The 21,627-nt window shown below is 42.0% G+C and overlaps 1 protein-coding gene across 3 annotated transcripts; it reads left to right on the forward strand.

The window, feature by feature from the left end:
- The first annotated feature begins 9,044 nt into the window (after nucleotides 1-9,044).
- On the forward strand, nucleotides 9,045-21,619 carry LOC122549100 (molybdopterin synthase sulfur carrier subunit). Of its 3 annotated transcripts, none has more exons than XM_087989275.1 (4): nucleotides 9,158-9,184; nucleotides 14,053-14,103; nucleotides 15,993-16,114; nucleotides 21,482-21,619. In XM_087989275.1, exons 1-4 carry the CDS (start codon nucleotides 9,173-9,175, stop codon nucleotides 21,606-21,608), a joined length of 312 nt encoding a protein of 103 aa, XP_087845401.1. In that variant the 5' UTR covers nucleotides 9,158-9,172; the 3' UTR covers nucleotides 21,609-21,619. The 3 variants fall into 3 exon arrangements, with proteins under 3 accessions (XP_087845412.1, XP_087845401.1, XP_087845391.1); XM_087989265.1 differs by lacking the exon at nucleotides 9,158-9,184 and adding an exon at nucleotides 9,429-9,631 and having other exon boundaries at nucleotides 14,051-14,103; XM_087989286.1 differs by lacking the exon at nucleotides 14,053-14,103 and having other exon boundaries at nucleotides 9,045-9,184.
- Nucleotides 21,620-21,627: the final 8 nt, after the last annotated feature.

Genomic DNA, 21,627 nt, shown 5'->3' on the forward strand with positions numbered 1-21,627 from the left:
GATTCTGCAGCACAATTCTTCATCACTATTGCCGGAATGTTGTCACGTCCCATCTTTGCAGTATTCAGTGTCTCTAACCATTTCTTGAAACCACATGGAGTGAATTGAATTGGCTGAAGACTGACATCTGTGATGCTGGAGACCTCTGGGGGAGGCCAAGATGGATCATCCAGTGGGCACCTCAGGCTGAAGATTGCTGTAAATACTTCAGCCTTGTCTTTTGCACCGATGTGTTGAGCTCTTCCATCATTGAGGATGGGGATATTTGTGGACTCTCCTCCTCCACTGAGTCGTTTAATTGTGCAACATTATTCACTAGATGTGGCAGGACTGCAGAGCTTAGATATCATCTGTTGTTTGGAGGTTATCTATAGTCTGTCTATAACTTGCTGCTTAGCTGTCCAGTTTGGTAACTTCACGAGGTTAACTGTTCATTTTTGGGTATGCTTGGTGCTATTCCTGGCATGCTCTCTCCATTGAACCAGGGTTGATCCCCTGGCTTGATGGTAATGGCTGACTGAGGGATATGCTGTACCATGAGGTTACAGGTTGTGCTGGAGTACAATTTTGCTGCTGTTGATGGCCCACCGTGCCTTGTGGATGCCCAGTCGTGAGTTGCTAAATCTGTTCAAAATCTGTCCGATTTAGCACGATGATAGTCCCATACAACACAGGGCAGGTTATTTTCAATGCAAAGGCAGGACTTCTTCTCCACAAGGACTCATGGTGATCACTCTTACCGATACCATCATGGACAAATGTATCTGCAGCTAGCAGATTGGTAAGGATGAGGTCAAGTCTGTTTTTCCCTTTTGTTAGTTCCCTCACCACCCACTGCTTACCCTGTGTAGTAGTTATTTCCTTGAGGACCCGACCAGCTCGATCAGTGGTACTGCTGTCAAGCCACTCTTGATGGTGGACATTGAAATCCCCCATCTAGAATGCATTTGGACCCTTGCTACCCTCACTGCTTCCTCAAAGTGTTGTTAACATGGAGGAGTACTGATTTATCAGCCAAAGGAGAATGGTATGTTCTAATCAGTAGGAGGTTTCCTTGCCCATATTTAACCTGAAGCTATGAGACTCCACAGGGTCCAGAATTAATGTTGAGAACTCCCAGGCCAATTCCCTCCTGACTGTATACCGTTGTGCCATGCCACGTCCGCTGAGTTTATTTTGTTAGTGGGACAGGATATATCCAGGGATGGTAATAGTGTTTTATGGAACATTGTCTCACAGGTATTATTTTGTGAGTAGGACTATGTCAGGCTGCCGCTTGACCAGTCTGTGAGACAGCTCTCCCAATTGCGGCACTAACCCCCAGATGTTGGTAAGGAGGACTTTGCAGGATTGACAAGACTGCTTCTGTCATTGTCTTTTTCAGTCCCTAGATCTATTTAGTTTCATTTCTTTGATGAGTCTTTGCAGTGATGGAGGCCCATGTAAAAGTATCCCTGAAGGACATTAGTGAGCCAGATGTTTTTTTTTCTGACAATCACTATGGTTACGTGGTCATCAATAGATTTATCATTCTTGATATTCTTTATTGACTTCAAATTCCACCATCTGCCATGGTAGCATTTTAACTCGGATCTCATGAACATTGCTGAGTTCCTGGATTAGTAACCCAGCAATAAAACCACGAGGCTATTTCCTCCCTTACATTCACATACTCGTCTATGTGTCTCTTAAACATTACTATGTCTATACTTTTACCAGTTCCCCTTTATCCACAGCTTATGTTACCTCCTCAAAGAATCCCATTACATTGGCCAAATATAATTTCCATCTCTCACAATCATGCTGACTCTGTCTGATTACCTTGAACTAATTGAGTGTCCTCCTATAACTTCTTTAGTAATAGCTTCCACTATTTTCCCAAAGGCAGATGTTAAGCTAATTGACTTATGGTTTCCTGCTTTTTTTTCCACTTGTGACCAAAAGAATTACATCTGCTATCTGCCTTTTTAATGCGATCTTCTCTGAATTGATTGTGTTTTAGAATTGTAAAACAGATGCTTCAACTATCTCACTAGCCTGCACTTCTCTTGCAATTTTCCAGAGTTATTTGCTTCCTTCCATTTTCTGATTCTGGGATGTTACTTGTATTCTCTAGAGTGAAGACTGATGGGAAATATCTGCTCAATTCATCTGCCATCTCTTTAGTTTCTATGAATAATTTTCCAAACTTATTTTCTATGGGACCAATGCTCATTCTTGTTAAAACTTTCATTTTTAACATTTTTGAAACATTTTTAATATTTTAACTTTTACTATGTTTTTATATTTCTGCCCAACTTTTTCTCATACTCCAATCTTTCTCTTCTTATTAATATTTTTAATTGTTTATTGTTTTTTAAACATTTTTTGTCCAATCTTCTGTCCAATGTTATTTATCCTTGCACAATTATATGCTTTTACTTTCATTTTGACAATCTCTTTCTAATTAACAACATATGGTGGTTCCTAATCAGTGATAGCAGGGGTGCTGTTTTAGTTAATTCGGTAGCTATTTAAGAGTTTTGAGAGTCAAAGCAATTCCAATTCTGACTCATATTTCTATTCATTTCCAAGCAGTAGGAAGTAGAAAATGCACAGCTATTTTGACTCATCCAGTCATAGAGTTATAGAGATGTACAGCATGGAAACAGACCCTTCAGTCCAACCCTTCCATGCCGACCAGATATCCCAACTCAATCTAGTCCCACCTGCCAGCACCCGGCCCATATCCCTCCAAACCCTTCCTATTCATATACCCATCCAAATGCCTCTTAAATGTTGCAATAGTACTAACCTCCACCACTTCCTCTGGCAGCTCATTCCATACACGTACCACCCTCTGTGTGAAAAAGTCGTCCCTTAGGTTTTGTTTATATCTTTCCCTCTCACCCTACACCTATGGCCTCTAGTTCTGGATTCCCCAATCCCAGGGAAAAGACTTTGTCTATTTACCCTATTCATGCTCCTCTAATTTTGTAAACCTCTATAAGCTCATCCCTCAGCCTCCAACGCTCCTGCGAAAAACAGCCCTAGCCTGTTCAGCCTCTCCCTGTAGCTCAGATCCTCCAACCCTGGCAACATCCTTGTAAATCTTTTCTGAACCCTTTCAAGTTTCACAACATTTTTCTGATAGGAAGGAGACCAGAATTGCACGCAATATTCCAACAGTAGCCTAACCAATGCCCTGTACAGCCGCAACATGACCTCCCAACTCCTATACTCAATACTCTGACCAATAAACGAAAGCATACCAAACGCCTTCTTCACTATCCTACCTACCTGTGTCTCCACTTTCAAGGAGCTATGAACCTGCACTCCAAGGTCTTTTTGTTCAGCAACACTCCCTAGGACCCTACCATTTACTGTATAAGTCCTGCTACGATTTGCTTTCCCAAAATGTAATACTTCGCATTTATCTGACTTAAACTCCATCTGCCACTTCTCTGCCCATTGGCCCATCTGGTCAAGATCCTGTTGTAATCTGAAGTAACCCTCTTTGCTGTCTACTACACCTTCAATTTTGGTACTATCTGCAAATTTACTCACTGTAACTCTTATGCTCACATCCAAATCATTCATGAAAATGACAAAAAGTAGAGGACCCAGCACCGATCCTTGTGGTACTCCACTGGTCACAGGCCTCCAGTCTGAAAAACAACCCTCCACCACCACCCTCTGTCTTCTATCTTTGAGCCAGTTCTGTATCCAAATGGCCAGTTCTCCCTGTATTCTGTGAGATCATTTTGACAATCTCTTTCTAATTAACAACATATGGTGGTTCCTAATCAGTGATAGCAGGGGTGCTGTTTTAGTTAATTCGGTAGCTATTTAAGAGTTTTGAGAGTCAAAGCAATTCCAATTCTGACACATATTTCTATTCATTTCCAAGCAGTAGGAAGTAGAAAATGCACAGCTATTTTGACTCATCCAGTCATAGAGTTATAGAGATGTACAGCATGGAAACAGACCCTTCAGTCCAACCCTTCCATGCCGACCAGATATCCCAACTCAATCTAGTCCCACCTGCCAGCACCCGGCCCATATCCCTCCAAACCCTTCCTATTCATATACCCATCCAAATGCCTCTTAAATGTTGCAATAGTACCAGCCTCCACCACTTTCTCTGGCAGCTCATTCCATACATGTACCACCCTCTGTGTGAAAAAGTCATCCCTTAGGTTTTGTTTATATCTTTCCCCTCTCACCCTAAACCTATGGCCTCTAGTTCTGGACTCCCCAATCCCAGGGAAAAGACTTTGTCTATTTACCCTATTCATGCTCCTCTAATTTTGTAAACCTCTATAAGCTCATCCCTCAGCCTCCAACGCTCCTGCGAAAAACAGCCCTAGCCTGTTCAGCCTCTCCCTGTAGCTCAGATCCTCCAACCCTGGCAACATCCTTGTAAATCTTTTCTGAACCCTTTCAAGTTTCACAACATTTTTCTGATAGGAAGGAGACCAGAATTGCACGCAATATTCCAACAGTAGCCTAACCAATGCCCTGTACAGGCGCAACATGACCTCCCAACTCCTATATTCAATACTCTGACCAATAAACGAAAGCATACCAACTGCCTTCTTCACTATCCTACCTACCTGTGACTTCACTTTCAAGGAGCTATGAACCTGCACTCCAAGGTCTTTTTGTTCAGCAACACTCCCTAGGACCCTATCATTTACTGTATAAGTCCTGCTAAGATTTGCTTTCCCAAAATGTAATACCTCGCATTTATCTGACTTAAACTCCATCTGCCACTTCTCTGCCCATTGGCCCATTTGGTCAAGATCCTGTTGTAATCTGAGGTAACCCTCTTTGCTGTCTACTACACTTTCAATTTTGGTACTATCTGCAAATTTACTAACTGTACCTCTTATGCTCACATCCAAATCATTCATGAAAATGACAAAAAGTAGAGGACCCAGCACCGATCCTTGTAGCATTCCACTGGTCACAGGCCTCCAGTCTGAAAAACAACCCTCCACCACCACCCTCTGTCTTCTACCTTTAAGCCAGTTCTGTATCCAAATGGCCAGTTCTCCCTGTATTCTGTGAGATCTAACCTTGCTAATCAGTGTCTCATGGGGAACCTTGTCGAATGCCTTTCTGAAATCCATATAGATCATATCTACCACTCTGCCCTCATCAATCCTCTTTGTTACTTCCTCAAAAAACTCAATCAAGTTTGTGAGACATGATTTCCCACGCACAAAGCCATGTTGACAATCACTAATCAGTCTTTGTCTTTCCAAATACATGTACAACCTGTCCCTCAGGATTCCCTCCAACAACTTGCCCACCACCGACGTCAGGCTCACTGGTCTATAGTTCCCTGGCTTGTCCTTACCACCCTTCTTAAACAGTGGCACCACATTAGCCAATCTCCAGTCTTCGATGATACAAATATCTCAGCAGAAGGCCCAGCAATCACTTCTCTAGCTTCCCACAGAGTTCAGTCAAAGTTGTTGAGTAGTCAGCCCTCTTACAGCTCTGAAAATCCATATAATGTCAGCTGCACTATTCCTGACACTATATTTCAAGTAATATGTTTAATGGGTGCTACAAGCTGCTATATATACACATACAGCAGAGGCAGATGCCACATAATTATGACAAGCCATAATGTTATATACTGTCACATTTCTCCTATTATAGATAATGGTTTCTCCAGCACATGAACTGAGGGAGGCTTGGAAGACTTGTTAAGGAGAAATCAGATGACATTTGGGGTCAGAAGCTCAGCTCAGAGTCATAAATATTGCTTAGGAAACTACCACACAATTCAAACTTTGTAGTTTTATTTCTTTTATCAAATCTATTACTTTACATTTACTGGTGATGAAATTCATTTACTACACCTCTACACATTGACAAATCATGCTCAAATTACTTAGCACACAATGTATTATCCACACATAGACATATTCGGTTAAATAGGAGAAAGTGAGGACTGCAGATGCTGGAGAGTCAGAGTCGAAAAGTGTGGTGCTGGGAAAGTACAGCAGATCAGGCTGCATCTGAACTGTGGGAGAGTTGCCGTTTTGGGCATAAGCCCTTCATCAGGAATGTGGACTATATTGTATTTGAAGTCATTTATAAATAGCTGCAGCCCCGATGCTAGAATTCCACCAGTTTCCAGTTTGATCCTTTTCATGCACCATTCCAGCATAGTAAAACCTATTTTCTGACTGGCACATACATTATGGAGAGGTAAGATTATTGGATTCAGGAGCAGGAATAGATCCATTGGCCCTTTGAGCCTGCTCCATCATTCAGTCAGACTTTGGCTGATCTCTGATCTATGGTTTCAATTTAACCAGCCTGTCTACACAAGTCGAGAGTGTGGTGCTGGACAAGCACAGCCAGTCAGGCAGCATCCGAGCAGCAGGAGAATCAATGTTTCGAGCATGAAGAGCTTTTGCTTGAAACATCGATAATCCTGCTCCTCGGATGCCGCCTGACCTGCTATGCTTTTCCAGCAAAGTTGACAAGTTCACATTTTCCTGTATTACTTTCTCAGTGTGGAATTCTTGCAACTGAATTAACCTGTAGATAGTATTTTACAGACGCTTTATCTCATCTTGACAACTTACTTTCCTGTCCATCTTGGTATCATCGGCACTTTTAGTTACCATTCATTTGGTCCATTCACCCAAGTCATTGATACAGATTGTAAATGGATGAAATTCCTGAAATGGTTGCTTTGGCATTTGTTACAGCTTCCTAATCTGAAAAATTGATTGAATGATTTATTGACAAAAGGATTGATTTATTTCCACTCTCTGGTTCCTGTTCGCTTACCAATTGTTTATCAATGTTAACATGATACTTGTGTGTTCTTGTCTTGAAGCAAAGAACAAAAGTATTCAATTTGGGGAGAAGGCTGACCTTAATACAAGACAAGATCTGGTCAAAGTGAACTCCTAACCTTGATTCTATTGAAGTGAATATTGAAATTACATAACTAGAGTTAAAGGTAAAGTTAAGGATTATTGAGTTGTTTGTTCAAATGCCATTTATCCCAACGAAGTGAAAGGAAGTCAGAATGGTTTTATGATTAGATTAGATTACTTACAGTGTGGAAACAGGCCCTTCGGCCCAACAAGTCCACACCGACCCGCCGAAGCGCAACCCACCCATACCCCTACCTTTACCCCTTTAACCTATCACTACGGGCAATTTAGCATGGCCAATTCACCTGACCCGCACATCTTTGGACTGTGGGAGGAAACCGGAGCACCCGGAGGAAACCCACGCAGACACGGGGAGAATGTGCAAACTCCACACAGTCAGTCGCCTGAGTCGGGAATTGAACCCGGGTCTACAGGCGCTGTGAGGCAGCAGTGCTAACCACTGGGCCACCGTGCCGCCCAGTGGTTAGCACTGCTGCACAGTTAGCACAGTTTTATGGGAGCTATTGATTCATTTATAAACAGTTCTTGAAGAAAGAGACTATTTCAAAGGGACATGAGGGAAGGTCTCATGAGTCCAATATTTAAATGAACAAAAAAAAATCAAACCGCAAGAATAATAGAATATCAGTTTTATTTATTCATTCATGGAATGTGAGTATAATTGCCAATGTCAGCATTTATTACCCATCACTTAATTCCCTTAAGAAGGTGGTGGTAAGTTGCTTTCTAGACCTGCTACATCTGATGACAATACATCCATAATACTGTTAGGACTTCAGGTTTTTGAGGAGAAAGTGAGGTCTGCAGATGCTGGAGATCAGAGCTGAAAATGTGTTGCTGGAAAAGCGCAGCAGGTCAGGCAGCATCCAGGGAACAGGAGAATCGACGTTTTGGGCATAAGCCGAAGCCGATTCCAGAAGGTACAAACTGATGCTATTGTGTGCTTTTTGAGGGATTGTTAGGGAGGATGTGTGTACCTGTAATTGTTTAATAGGGCTTAATTAACAGAGTACATAATCTTCTTCACTTCCTTTTACTCTTTCTGACTTTTCCTACTTTCCACTTATTCTCTTTTTATTTTCTCCCCTACTTTGTTTTTCTGACTATTTATTCATCTTGGATACCTGTATTCCCCTTAATTCCTCCAGCCACACTTAACTGATGGGACAGATGACTCCATGTGAGAATATTCTTTCATTTGGCACTCTTAACCAAACAAAACCATTTTCAATAAAAATGGAAAGTGCTGGAAAAACTCAGCAGGTCTGTTAGCATCTGTGGAGAAAAGAATAGAGTTAAATGATTGAGCCCAATATGCTTCTTCAGAACTCCAAAAACGTTTGGAACAGAATGAGAGTCTTACTGGACTCAAAATGTAACTTGTGTTTTTCTCTCCACATGCTAGATCTGTTGAGTTTCTCTAGAAACTCTGGTTTTATTTCAAATTTCCAGCATTTTCAGTACTTTGTATTTATAAGAACACTCTACACATATGAGGAGGCTTTCAAGATATTCCTGTAGTCTCAGGTCCCAACCAATTTAAGTAGAGATTTTTACATCTACTTGATCAACCACATCTGGTTCAGGTGAGACTTGGATCCAAACTGGGCCATATGTTGGGACACTACCACTGCATCCCAGGTATCAAAGGAATAATGTTTTACTCACATTTTCCAACACCTTAGAGCTAACATGGTATTTGGTTTTTGTAATTTATGTACCTGCATGCTACCTTTTTTCTAAGAGCAAGGCAAATAGATGATGGAAATGAGGAATACAAACAGAAAAATGCTGGGAATACTCAGCAGACCCAGCAAAGGGAAACAAAGGTAAAAGTTTCAGGCAAAGACTTTTTCATGTTTTCATTTATGATTGTGTATTACTAATCTTTATGGCTCACCAAAGGAGGATGGTGTTGAACAGTGATTTTGTTTGTTTTGATGGACAAAAACAGAACTGGCAGAAGCTCAGCAGGTCTGGCAGCAGCTGTGGAGAGAAATCATAGTTAACATTGAGGAAGGGTCACTGGAGCAGGAATGTTGACTCTGATTCCTCTCCGCAGATGCTGCCAGACCTGCAGAGCTTTTCCAGCCGTTTCTGCTCTTATTGCCTCTGATTGATTGATCGATAGCAGCCGTAGTTCTTTGGGTTTTGGTTGGTGCAGCCAGAGTGCAGCTGAGGGACCTGAGCAAAGGGGGAGAGGCAGCCGCCCGGAGCCTTCAGCCCGCTACACCGGCCCGGCCCAGGACCAGGACCAGGACATGGTCACCCAGGTAACAGCGCGGGCGCGGGCGCGGGCACGGGCACGGGCACGGGCACGGGCACGGCCTCTCGCCACACGGGAGCACAGAGAGCAGCTGCGAGAACCGGACACCGACCCCCGGGGGCCTCAGGCCTTGGGGAGGGGGAGGCAGGAGTCCGTCTCCCTCTGGTCGGTAAAACCCGCAGCTGCGCGTTTCCGAGAAGGCGGCGGTTTCTGGGCCTCGGGGGGGAGGGGGATACTGCCAGTTGTCATGAAGAGATAGTTAGGTCTCAGATGTTGCGTTGTAATTCACCCGGAAGTGGGACACCTTTTGTTTTCTATTTTGTTAAAGTCTACAGTTACAACTTGTTCGGACTACATTACGATCGTTCAGTAATTTTTGTTCTCCCAGGCTGGGAAATCCCAACAGAGGGACTTCCAAAAAGTGTTCGATACAGTGTCACACGACGGATTTCTGAGGAAAGTATCGACTGAGGGGTAGGAATCGGAGAGCAATGGTTAATGAGTAATTTTTGAGGGAAGTTTCTAGTTTGCGGATTTGGGTGAATTGAGGACCGTGAGAACAGGATAATCTTTAGAGGGCCCTTGACAAAATTGGCTGGTTGAATAGAGTTGATGCCCGAAACGTCGATTCTCCTGCTCCTCGGATGCTGCCTGACCTGCTGTGCTTTTCCAGCACCACACTTTGACAGTTGTTAATACAATTATAAAAATACAGTATACACCACAGAAACAGACCCTTTTGGTTGAATTCATCCATGTAGACTAGAAATCCGAAATAAATCTAATCCCATTTGCCAGTAGTTGGCCCTATCCCTCTAAACCATTCCTGGTCATATGCCCATCCAGATGCCTTTTAAATGCTGTATAAAAACAGCCTCAACCATTTTCTGTGGCAGCTCATTCCATATACGCACTGCCCTCAGTGTGAAAAAGTTGTGCCTTAGGACCCTTTTAAATCTGTCTCCTCTCACCTTAAATTTATGCCCTCTAGTTCTGGACTCCCCCACCCTGGGGAGGAAAAGAAACCTTGTCTATTTACTGTATCCATGCCCCTTATAATTTTATAAATTTTTATAGGGTCACCCCTCAACCTTTGATGCTCCAGTGAAAATAGTCCCTCTCTATTCAGCCTCTCCTTATAACTCAAACCCTCCAACCCTGGCAACATCCTTGGAAATCGTTTTTAAACCCTTTCAAGTTTGACAACATCCTTCCAATAGCAGGGAAACCAGAATTGTACACAGTATTCCAATCGTGGTCGAACCAATGTCACAACATGTCTTCCCAACCCCCAAACTCAATGCCTGAACCAATAAAGGCAAGCATACCAAATGCCGCCTTTTCTATCCTATCTACCTATGACTCCACTTTCAAGAACTATGAACCTGGTCTCTTTGATCAGCAACTCTCCCCAGAACCTTGCCATTGAGTGTATAAGACCTGCCCTGATTTGCCTTTCCAAAATGCAGCACTCACATTTATCTAAATTAAACTCCGTTGTGATCCCATTGTACTCTGAGGTAACCTTCTTCGCTATCCACTACACTTTCAATTTTGGTGTCATCTCCAAGCTTACTAAGGATACCTCCTATGTTCATTTATATAAATGACGAAAAGCAGTGGACCCAGCACCAATCCTTGTGGTACACCACTGGTCACAGACCTCCAGTCTGAAACCAACCCTTCATCAGCACACTCTGTCTTCTACATTCTAGCCAGTTCTGTATCCAAATGGCTAGTTCTCCCTGTATTCCATGTGTTCTAACCTTGTTAGGCTGTCTACCATGAGGAATGTTGTTGAGTGCCTTACAGAAGACCATGTAGGTCATGTCCACATTCATCCCTCATCAATCCCCTTTGTTACTACTTCAAAAAGCTCAATCAAGTTCGTGAGGCACAGTTTCCTACATAAAGAGCTATGTTGACTATCCCAAACCAGTCCTTGCTTTCCAAATACATTTAAATCCTGTCACTCAGAGTTCCCTCCAACAACTTGCCTATCACTGATATCAGTTCACCAGTCTATAGTTCCATGGCTTTTCCTTACCATCTTTCTTAAACAGTGGCACCATGTTAGCCAACCTCCAGTCTTCCGGTACCTCATCTGTGGCTATCGATGATACAACTATCTCAGCAAGGGCTCCAGCAATCTCTTCCCTAGCACCCCCCAGAGTTTGAGGGAACACCTGATCATGTCCTGGGGATTTGTCCACTTTTATGCGTTTCAAGACATTCAACACTACCTTCTCTGTAAAATGGACATTTTTCAAGATGTCACTATTTATTTCCCTGCATTCTGTATCTTCCACGTCATTCGCCACAGAAAACACTGATGCAACCTACTTGTTTAGTATCTTCCCCATCTCCTGTGGCTTAATACATAGGCACCCTTGCCGATCTTTAAGGGGTCCCCTTCTAACCCTACTTACCCTTTTGTCCTTAAGGAGAATCCAAAGGGATTCTATGAATACAACTAATGCTATTTGCCAAAGCTGTCTCATGTCCCCTTTTTGCCCTCCTGATTTCCTATAAAGCATGCTGTTTCTAGACTTAATAAATAGAGGCATAGTTAGTCAGTAAAGGGTATTATTGATGGTCTTGAAAGTTTCCTCTAATTTGTTTCATTTAGTGATGACAAAGGTGTTATGAACGTAGCGGACCCAAAGTTTGGGTTGGATGGTTGGTAGAGCTGTTCAAGTCTCTGCATTTTGCTGCCTCTACTAAAAACCCTGATATTGGAGATCCGATGGATGTTCCGTTGGTTTGTCTGTAGGTTTTGTTGAACGTGAAGTGTGTGGTAAGGCATAGATCCACCAGCTTGACAATACTGGCATCACTAAATGAAATAAATGAGGGGAAACCTTCAAGACCATCAATAATATCCTTACTGGCATAACATTCACTAAAAAGGAGGAAAACAACAACAAAATGCCATTCTAGATGTCACAGCAGAGGGAACAGCCAGTGGGGAACTTCAAACCAGCATTTACTGGAAAACAACACATACGGACCAAATATTGAACTACAGAAGCAATCATCCCAACATCCACAAACGAAGCTCGTTAAAACATTATTTCAATGAGCCACCGCACACTGCAGCACAAATGAACTATGCAGAGCAGAGGAAAAATCACCCATACAGTGTATTCAAAAAGAATGTGTACCCAATGAACACAGTCCACCGATTTCTCAGAAAAAAACTCAAACAAGCAGACAAAACACATCCTGAAACCCTAGCCACTCTCCCCTACATTAAAGTCATCGTGGAAATGACTGCCAGACTTCTCAGACTCCTTGGCATTATGGTAGCCTACAAACCCACTAACACTAAAAAAGCAGCTCATGAACTTGAAAGACCCTATACAGACAACAAGCAAAACTAATGTCATTTACAAAATACCTTGCAAGAACTGTAACAAGCACTACATTGGACAAACAGGCAGAAAACTAGCCACCAGGATGAACACCAATTAGCCACAAAAAGACATGACCTACTCTCACTGGTATCGTTACATATGGATGAGGAAGGACACCACTTCGACAGGGACAACACATCCATCCTAGGACAAGCCAAACAGACACGCACGAGAATTCCTAAAAGCATAGCATTCCAACCGGAACTCTTATCAACAAACTCATTGACTTGAATCCCATTTACCACTCCGAGAAATATAACAGGAAATGACATCACCATAGTGAATGGCATCACCAACCCAAGGAAACCCAAACATATAAATAGAAAGCGGGCTACACCACCAGTGCTTCATCTGGAGGCTCACTGAAGATGTTACCTAGTATGGTGATGAAATGTCTGTAAACGAACCTTCCAGCTCAGCGAGCAAACCTATATTGTTCAACATAGTGTTCAACAGCAGGGATTTTACGATAAACATATAAAATATGAGTCAGACTGGAGGGCATAGTTTTGTGGTGAGAGGGGAAAGATTTAAACGGGATCTGAGGAGGTGGTACCTGCCAAAGGAGTTGGTGGTGGTAGGTATAATTGCAGCATTTAAAAGGCATCTGGATGGGTATGAGTAGGAAGGGCTTTGAGGGATACGGCCAAATGCTGGCAAATGGGTCTAGATCAGTTTATGATATCTAGTCAGCGCAGACAGGTTGGACTAAAAACTCTGTTTCCGTGCTGTATGACTATGACTGTTTAGCTGGTGTATTGTACGGTAAGGAGAAACTTTCTGTTTGTGAACAGATCAAGAACCAAAGGGTATATGGGGGATCCTCGATTATGTGAACCTGATGGGCGGGGCACTATTTCGTTCGGATAATCAATTATTCGGTTAATCGGTTAAATGCCTTTCCTCTGGAGCTTGGAGTTTTTAAAGTCTGCTCAGTGTTGAGACCCCGCCCCTACCTTTGTCTGACACTGCCCTGTCCCCAAACCCGTGCAACCCCGCCCCCACCCCATGCAATACCGCCCCCCCCCACCCCAACCCCATGCAACACTGCCCTCCACCCCCGCCCCCTCTCCGGGGCAGCTGAACTGGACACCAACCACAAGACTGCTTAAGTTGCCTTTGTGGGGTAAGTCTCCAAATAGCGTGCGCACGCACACACATGCAGCCACAGCCACACACACAACTTTTTGACAGGTTCCACCTTTGCCTATACAGTAGAGATTATCTGGGGAACGGGGAGGAGGGCTTTACGGTCATCTCTATGTAGAACTTCAGGGAAAGTGTGAGCAGAGAGGGGGAGGGCGGGAAGTCAGTCATTTGGAGACGGTGCCTGTTTAATCACCGTTGGAAACATGTCTTTGTACTGTTTCCATCGCGACCTCGAGATCTCCTTTGGATAATCTGATTTTCAGATAATTGATATTTGGATAATCTAGGTTCCTCTGTACTGTGGTTTTAGGAGTTTTGCAAAAGAAGCAAATGCGTGGTGAAGAAAACACTTTCTCTCACAGTAAGTAGTTACTGTATGCACAGCCTGGAATAATGGTGGAGGCAGGTTCAAATGAGGCATTGGAGAGGGCATTGGATAATTATATAAATGGAAGTGCGTGCAGGGTTAAGGTGCAGATCAAAATGGGTTGAATGACCTCTGTGTGCACCATAACAATGTGGGTTTTTTTTTTAATCTCTGGTTTAACTTGCTTCACTTGTGAACAAGTGTTAACAAATTGCATTTAACGCAGTAACAAAGATAGGGAGGTTATTTTAATTATTTAGGAACCACTTGAACTTTATTGTCGTGAGATCATCGCAATTGTTAGATGAAATTATTTCTTACTCCTTTACTTTTTTCATGTAACGCAAACTAATGTTTGGGTTATGAGCTGCTCATATCAGTCTTTCAAAATTTAATATTTAAGAACTGCTACAAAATAAACCTTTCAGATTGCCCAGTAGAAATCTCTTAATGTCATGGAAATGCCCACTTTTCCATTTGTTTTACCAAAGCTTGAACGCATTGCTGATTTCTGAGTGCACTTCTGCACATTTGATAACAAAGCATATGGAGAGCTTTCCTGGTTCAATAGAAAACCTACCGATATATAGCTTCAGTGTAATTTAGACTGTGGGATGTGTATCAATATAGCCACATGAATCAGGAGTAGCATTCAACCGCTTGAACCTGTTCTACCATTCACTAAGTTCATGGCTGACCTTATTCCCACCTACCCCTGATAGATTCTTGTTAAACACTGGGTTTAAAGGCTATCTATCCCTGCCTTAAAAATATTCAAGGACTCTGCTTCAACTATATTCTTGAATGAGAGTACCAAGGACTTATGATCTGCTCAGCAGAAAAAAAAAAGCCTAATCTCTCTCTTAAATGGGTGACTTCTGATTTGTCAGCAGTAATCCAGGTCTAGGATCCCCTATAGGATGAAACATCCTCTCTCCACATCCGCCTTCGTAAGACACCTCAGAATTTTATGTTGTAATCAAGTCATCTCTTGCTCTTCTAAATACCAGCTGGCACAAGTCTAGTGTGTCTAGTTTTTTTTCATAAATCACCTGGCTATTCCAGGTTATAGTCTAGTGAATCTTCTCTGAACAGCCTATTTGTGCTGTCAGTTCATTCAGATACTGATCCTCAAATTTATCTAATACACTCCCTTTGAAAATGCTAGTCTTGTCTGTTGGTTTACTCTTGGATATGTACTCTCTATCTCTTATCATAGTCTATTTGGCATTGTCCTGTATTAATACCTTTCTCTTTATCCTTGTCTCGATCTTTAGTTTGACTATAGATTTCCAAATTTGATCCCTTGCCTCCATTATTCAGTTTTAAAATCCTTTTTACTTCCGTATGTGGTTGGAAAGAATACTGGCCCGAGCAAGGTTCAGATAGAGACTTTGTCATTGATCCTGATCCCATTTTCCCCAGTGCTGGTGCCAGTGCTCCATGAACTGGAATGCCTTTCCACCACGACAGTCTTTGGTCCACACATGTATTTCTCTAATCTGATTGTCCCATATCATCAGTATATTTGTCATATTCTCTCCTCTTGAGTAGTGTCCTGTATCACCGTGCCATGGTCAGTAAATCGTTCCCCCCTGCAGCCCTCACTGTCATCCAGACAAAATTCGTAAACATTAATCCCAGGAGATTGAAAGAATTATAGATTGGCAGTATATTATGTAGGTATTCAATGGTGGAAGCCTCACTAAAATCTCCTGAACTGAAGGTTTGACAATATGAAGTATGGCTTGATGAGACCAGTTTATTTGGTAAATCTTGATTCTGATCTTCATAATTTTTTTCCTAGAAAATATGTGTTTCAGTGCTAGGTTATGAGCTAGTCACATTTTTCTCAAGATTTAATTTTTCTCTCTTTTGTATAGGTCTCTGTGCTGTATTTTGCCCGGAGTGCTGAATTGTCAGGGGTTCGTTCGGAGACGATTTCTGTACCACAGCAACTAACTTCATTGCAACTGTGGCAGGAAATTGTTAAGAGACATCCAAGGTACAGCTTATTAGAGAAATCCATTGTTGTTTCTTCTTAGCAATGTTGTTGATCTGATCTAGTGTTCTTTCCAGTGTGAAGTGCCTATGTGCTGCTTATGTGATGAAGATGGAGTAGCAATTAAGATTTATGTTTATTGTGTAGCGATGCCCTGCCAAATTCAACTAAAAATCTCAGTAGTTCTTGGATCTCTGATCTCCTTAAAACTATTTCATGAAGCTTACCAATCTCCTATTATCTCGTCCTTTGGCTTTATCTCAATTTTTAGGCTGGTCATGCTCCTGTGAACCACTTGGGGATGCTTTCCTGTGTCAAAGATACCATGTAATCAAGTTGTTGACCATGTACTGCAGGAACTTACTAACTGCAAGGAATTCATATGCTTCGGTGTTCAACATAGAGTCATAGAGATGTGCAGCATGGAGACAGACCCTTTGGTCCAACTTGTTCGTGCTGTACAGCCATCCCAATCTGATCGAGTCCCATTTGCCAGTTTTTAGCGCATATCCCTCTAAACCCTTCTTATTCTTATACCCATCCAGACGCATTTTGAATGTTGTAATTGTATCAGCGTCTACCACTATCTCATTCCATACATGCACCACCCTATGCATAAAAATGTTGCCCCTTGTGGGCCTGCTTAAATTTTTTCCCCTTTCTCCTTAAATGTAGGCTGTCTATTTTTGACTCCCCAACCCTGGAGAAAATACTTTGTCTAGTAATCCTATTCACACCACTCATGATTTTATAAACCTCTATAAGGCACCCTTCATCTTCCGACACTCCAGAGAAAATAGCACCAGTCTATTCAGCCGCTTCCTTTAGCTTAAACCCTCCAACCCTAGCAATCCTTGTAAATCTTTTCTGAACACTTTCAAGTTTCACAACATCCTTCCCATAGCAGGGAGAACAGAATTGATTGCAGTGTTCCAAATGTAGTCTAACGAATGTCCTGTACAGCTGCAACATGATTCCCCAACTCTTATACTCAATGTGGTGACCAATAAAGGCCTCCTTCACTAACTTGTCTACCTGCGATTTCACTTTGGAGAAACTATGAATCTGCATCCCACATTTCTTTGTTCAGCAACATTCCCCAGGGCCTAACCATTAAGTGTATAAGTCCTGCCTTGATTTGCCTTATCAAAGTGCAACACCTCACATTTATCTAAATTAAACTTGATTTGTTACTCCTTGGCTCCAGATCCCATTACACTCTGAGGTAACCTTTTTCGCTACCTGTTACACAACCAATTTTGGTGCGACCTGCAAACTTATTAACCACGCCTCCTATGTTCACATCCAAATCATTTATATAAATGACGAAAAGCAGTGGAGCCAGCACCGATTCTTGTGGCACTCTGCTAGTCACAGACCTCCAGCCCAAAAAGCAATCCTCCACCACCACCTTCTGTCTCCTACCTTCCAGCCAATTTTGGATCCAAAGGGCTAGCTTTTCCTGTCTTCCATGTGATATAACTTTGCTAACCAGTCTACCATGCAGAATCTTTTGGATGCCTTGCTAAAGTCCATATTTGACAACATCCACTCTGCTATAATCAGTCTTCTTTGTCACTTCTTCAAAGAACTCAATCAAGTTAATGAGACATGATTTCCCATGCACAAAGCCATCTTGACCATCCGTAATCAATCCTTGCCTTTCCAAATACATGTAAATTTTGTCCCTCAGATTCCCTTCCAACAACTTGCCCATACAATGCCAGAGAGTATTGATTACAGGAGATGGGAAGTCATGTTGCGGCTGTACAGGACATTGGTTAGGCCACTGTTGGAATATTGTGTGCAATTCTGGTCTCCTTCCTATCGGAAAGATATTGTGAAACTTGAAAGGGTTCAGAAAAGATTTACAAAGATGTTGCCAGGGTTGGAGGATTTGAGCTATAGGGAGAGGTTGAATGGGCGAGGCTGTTTTCCCTGGAGCGTCGGAGGTTGAGGGGTGACCTTATAGAGGTTTATAAAATCATGAGGGGCATGGATAGGATAAATAGACAAAGTCTTTTCCCTGGGGTTGGGGAGTCCTGAGCTAGAGGGCATGGGTTTAGGCTGAGAGGGGAAAGATATAAAAGAGATGTAAGGGGCAACTTTTTCCATGCAGAGGGTAGTACGTGTATGGAATGAGCTGCCAGAGGAAGTGGTGGAGACTAGTACAATTTCATCATTTAAGAGGCATCTGGATGGGTATATGAATAGGAAAGGTTTGGAGGGATATGGGCCAGGTGCTGGCAGGTGGGACTAGATTGAGTTGGGATATCTGGTCAGCATGGACGTGTTGGACTGAATGGTCTGTTTCCGTGCTGTACATCTCTCTGTCTCTATGACTCACAGATCTGTAGCTACCTGGCTTTTTCTTACCATCTTTATTAAATAATGGCACCACATTAGCCAAACTCCAATCTTCTGGCAACTCACCCGTGGCTATCAGTGCTACAAACATCTCAGGAAGGTGTTTGTTTGTGATATGAAAAGCTTTTAATATTTAGCAATTTGTTCTATAGTATAAGCTGATGGCGACACTTTACCTATACTTCTAAATTTTATTTTTAGTATCATTGATTACTCTCATTGTTGAATTCTTGTTGAATTCCTGTTGCTGGTCACCCTGCAGTTACATCTCCATAATCCCAATTACATCATACCCCTTTAAATCATTTAGCAGATCTGGTGCATGCACTTTATTGTGAATGCTCTACACATTAAGTTGCATGGTGTTAAGGCTTGTCATTTTGACACTCTTCATCCTTTTCGTTTTGTTTTACATCATGCCTCTGTTTGACCTTTGTCCCTGAATTGCCTATCATTAGTATTTCCCATTCTGTCTTTTCTTTTTGCCCTTTCTACCCTCTGTTCTGTCTCCCTGTATAGGTTTTCATTCTCCTCCATTTTAATTTAAACTCTCCCCAACACCACTAGCAAATACTCCCCTAGGACATCAGTTCCGATCCTGTCCTGTGCAATCTGGCCAGTTTATAGTTGTCCCACCTTTTCCAACTGGTCATTATGTCTCAGCAGTCTGAAACCTTCCCCATCACACCATCTTTTCAGCCATCTGTCCATCTGATATATCATGCTACTTCTACTCTGATTAGCACATGGCCCTGGTAGTGATTCTGAGATCACTACCTTTTGCAGTCCTACGTTTTAACTTTCTTCCTAATTCCCTTCAAAAAAAAAAGAGAAATGGGGAGAGGTTGCAGAAATATGGGGTGCAGAGGAACTGGGTGTCCTGTGCACAAATAGCTAAAAGCTATTCAAATATTATTATTTATCATGAGGGGAATTGAATGCAAAGCTAGAGAGATTATTCTTCAATGATATAGTGCACTGGTGAGATGGTATTTGGAGTACTGTGCAAGGTATTGGTCACTTTATTTAAGGAAGGATATAAATGAATTGGCTGTAGTTCAGATACCATTTTACTGTGACTAATACTTGTAATGGCCAGGTCGTCCTATGACGAAATGTTGGACAGACTAGGTCGGTATCACTTGGAATTCATAAGAGTAAGGGGCGATTAGACTGAAACATATGAGAGATTGTAGATGGGAGAATCAAAATTGGGGGTCACTGTTTAAAAACTAGGTATTTCCCATTTGACACTTTTATTTTCTTTTCTAGACTCATAACTGCCTGACAGAACTCTTCCTGAAAAGGTAGTGGAAGTAGGGTCTTGAATATTTTTAAGGCAAAGATGAATAGATTCTTGTTAAGCAACGGTCAAAGGTTATCAAAGATAAGCAGGAATATAAATTGAAGGTTGCAATTAGATCAATCATAATGTTGAATGAGGGGCTGATAGTCTATTCCCAAGTTGTATATTCATATGTTCTATTGTAAAAGCATTGTAGGTGGGGTGGGGGAGGGAAAGAGAGTACCTAGTAGGATGTACCTATACCAGATGGACTGCAGTGGTTCAAGCAAGTGGATCGCTGTCGTCTTTTCCAAGAGCAAGTAGAGATGGGCAACAAATGTTTTCATAGTTAGCAATGCTTGCATCCTGTTAGAAGATATAAAGAAACATTGTCCCCACCTAATCAAAGAACCAGGTTCCATAAATAGCAAAGGGAGAAGATATTGTTGATGGAGCCTTCACTGAGTAGAGAAATATAATTGGTTGGATTGGATTTGTACTGCCTTTGGTGGGCAGGAGATACTTGTGACCGTAGGACAGAGAGACTTGCCTTTACTCTGTCTTCCCACAGGACATGGAGAGAAAATCTGAGGGAAATTCAGCACAGCTCAGTTTTATATTATTCTGTCATCCAGTTTTGCATAAAATTTGAAGCTGCTTGGTTGCAGATAGGCCATATTTAGCTGACGATGGCGTGATACAGATAGATATAGGAATAGGGAAAAACAGAAACATGAGTTGAGTACAAAAGGTGGTGCATGTGCACTATTGAAGCTTTTCGGAACTAATGTTGAGATGAAGGCTGCGGTGTCGTAAACTGTGATATGTGTAACAGATGCACAGAATAGTTTAGCAAACCCTGTTCACTTTGGAGAAGCATCCGTAGGAGAACATAATTACCATTTGATGGATCGCTATAAACCGTGTTACTTTTCTAATTCATATAATTGTTGAAAATTCACCATCATGTTATTTTGCCAATAAATAAATAATTGAAATAAACGTAGTATGGCTCCATTATGTCAGGTTTGGAAGAATATTAGAGACCTTTTTTAAAATGTTGAGATATTGCTTGGTTTTTCTTCTTAGTTAACATATTCTTTTTCACAGAATGCTGTCAGTTGGGAAGTCAAATTTTGTTCTTTGCAACGGACTTCTTTACAGAAGTTGTTAATGCTGCAAAGTTCAGAATGTTCTATACATATTACCCACGTAGCTTACCCATTGTCACTCCAGTCGATGAAGTAGCTTGATTACATAAAACATTTCATTTAACTACCTTGGAGAAAGTGAGGACTGCAGATGCTGGAGATCAGAGCTTAAAAATGTGTTGCTGGAAAAGTGCAGCAGGTCAGGCAGTATCAAAGGAACAGGAGAATCGACATTTAGGGCAGAAGCCTGAAGAAGGGCTTATGCCCGAAACGTCGATTCTCCTGTTCCTTTGATGCTGCCTGACCTGCTGCGCTTTTCCAACAATACATTTTTAAGCATTTAACTATCTTGTCAAGAATTGGCTAACTGCCGAAGTGAAGCAGACAGGCTGTAGTGACTCTAAACTGTTTTAGTTGCAGGCCTGGAACCATATTTGGAGGGCATTATTGACCATTAATAGGCAGAGGAAGGGAAAATCCTATTAAACGCAGTGAAACATTTAGTGCTAAATGCTAAATATTATTGATATTTGGTATGTTTTTTTTCTTTTCTTACCGAATCCACAGGCTTGGTACCATAAGGGATCACATCATTCTTGCTGTTCGTCAGGAATACATCATCTTGGGAGATCAGCTTTTGTTCCTCCAGCCAGGCGACGAGATCGCAGTCATCCCCCCGATTAGTGGGGGCTAGCTCCTGGCATACATATGCA

Source organism: Chiloscyllium plagiosum, unplaced genomic scaffold (assembly GCF_037043375.1).
Source record: "Chiloscyllium plagiosum isolate Xiang-an unplaced genomic scaffold, Cpla_swu_hap1 HiC_scaffold_1, whole genome shotgun sequence".
NCBI classification, from domain to species: Eukaryota; Metazoa; Chordata; class Chondrichthyes; order Orectolobiformes; family Hemiscylliidae; genus Chiloscyllium; species Chiloscyllium plagiosum.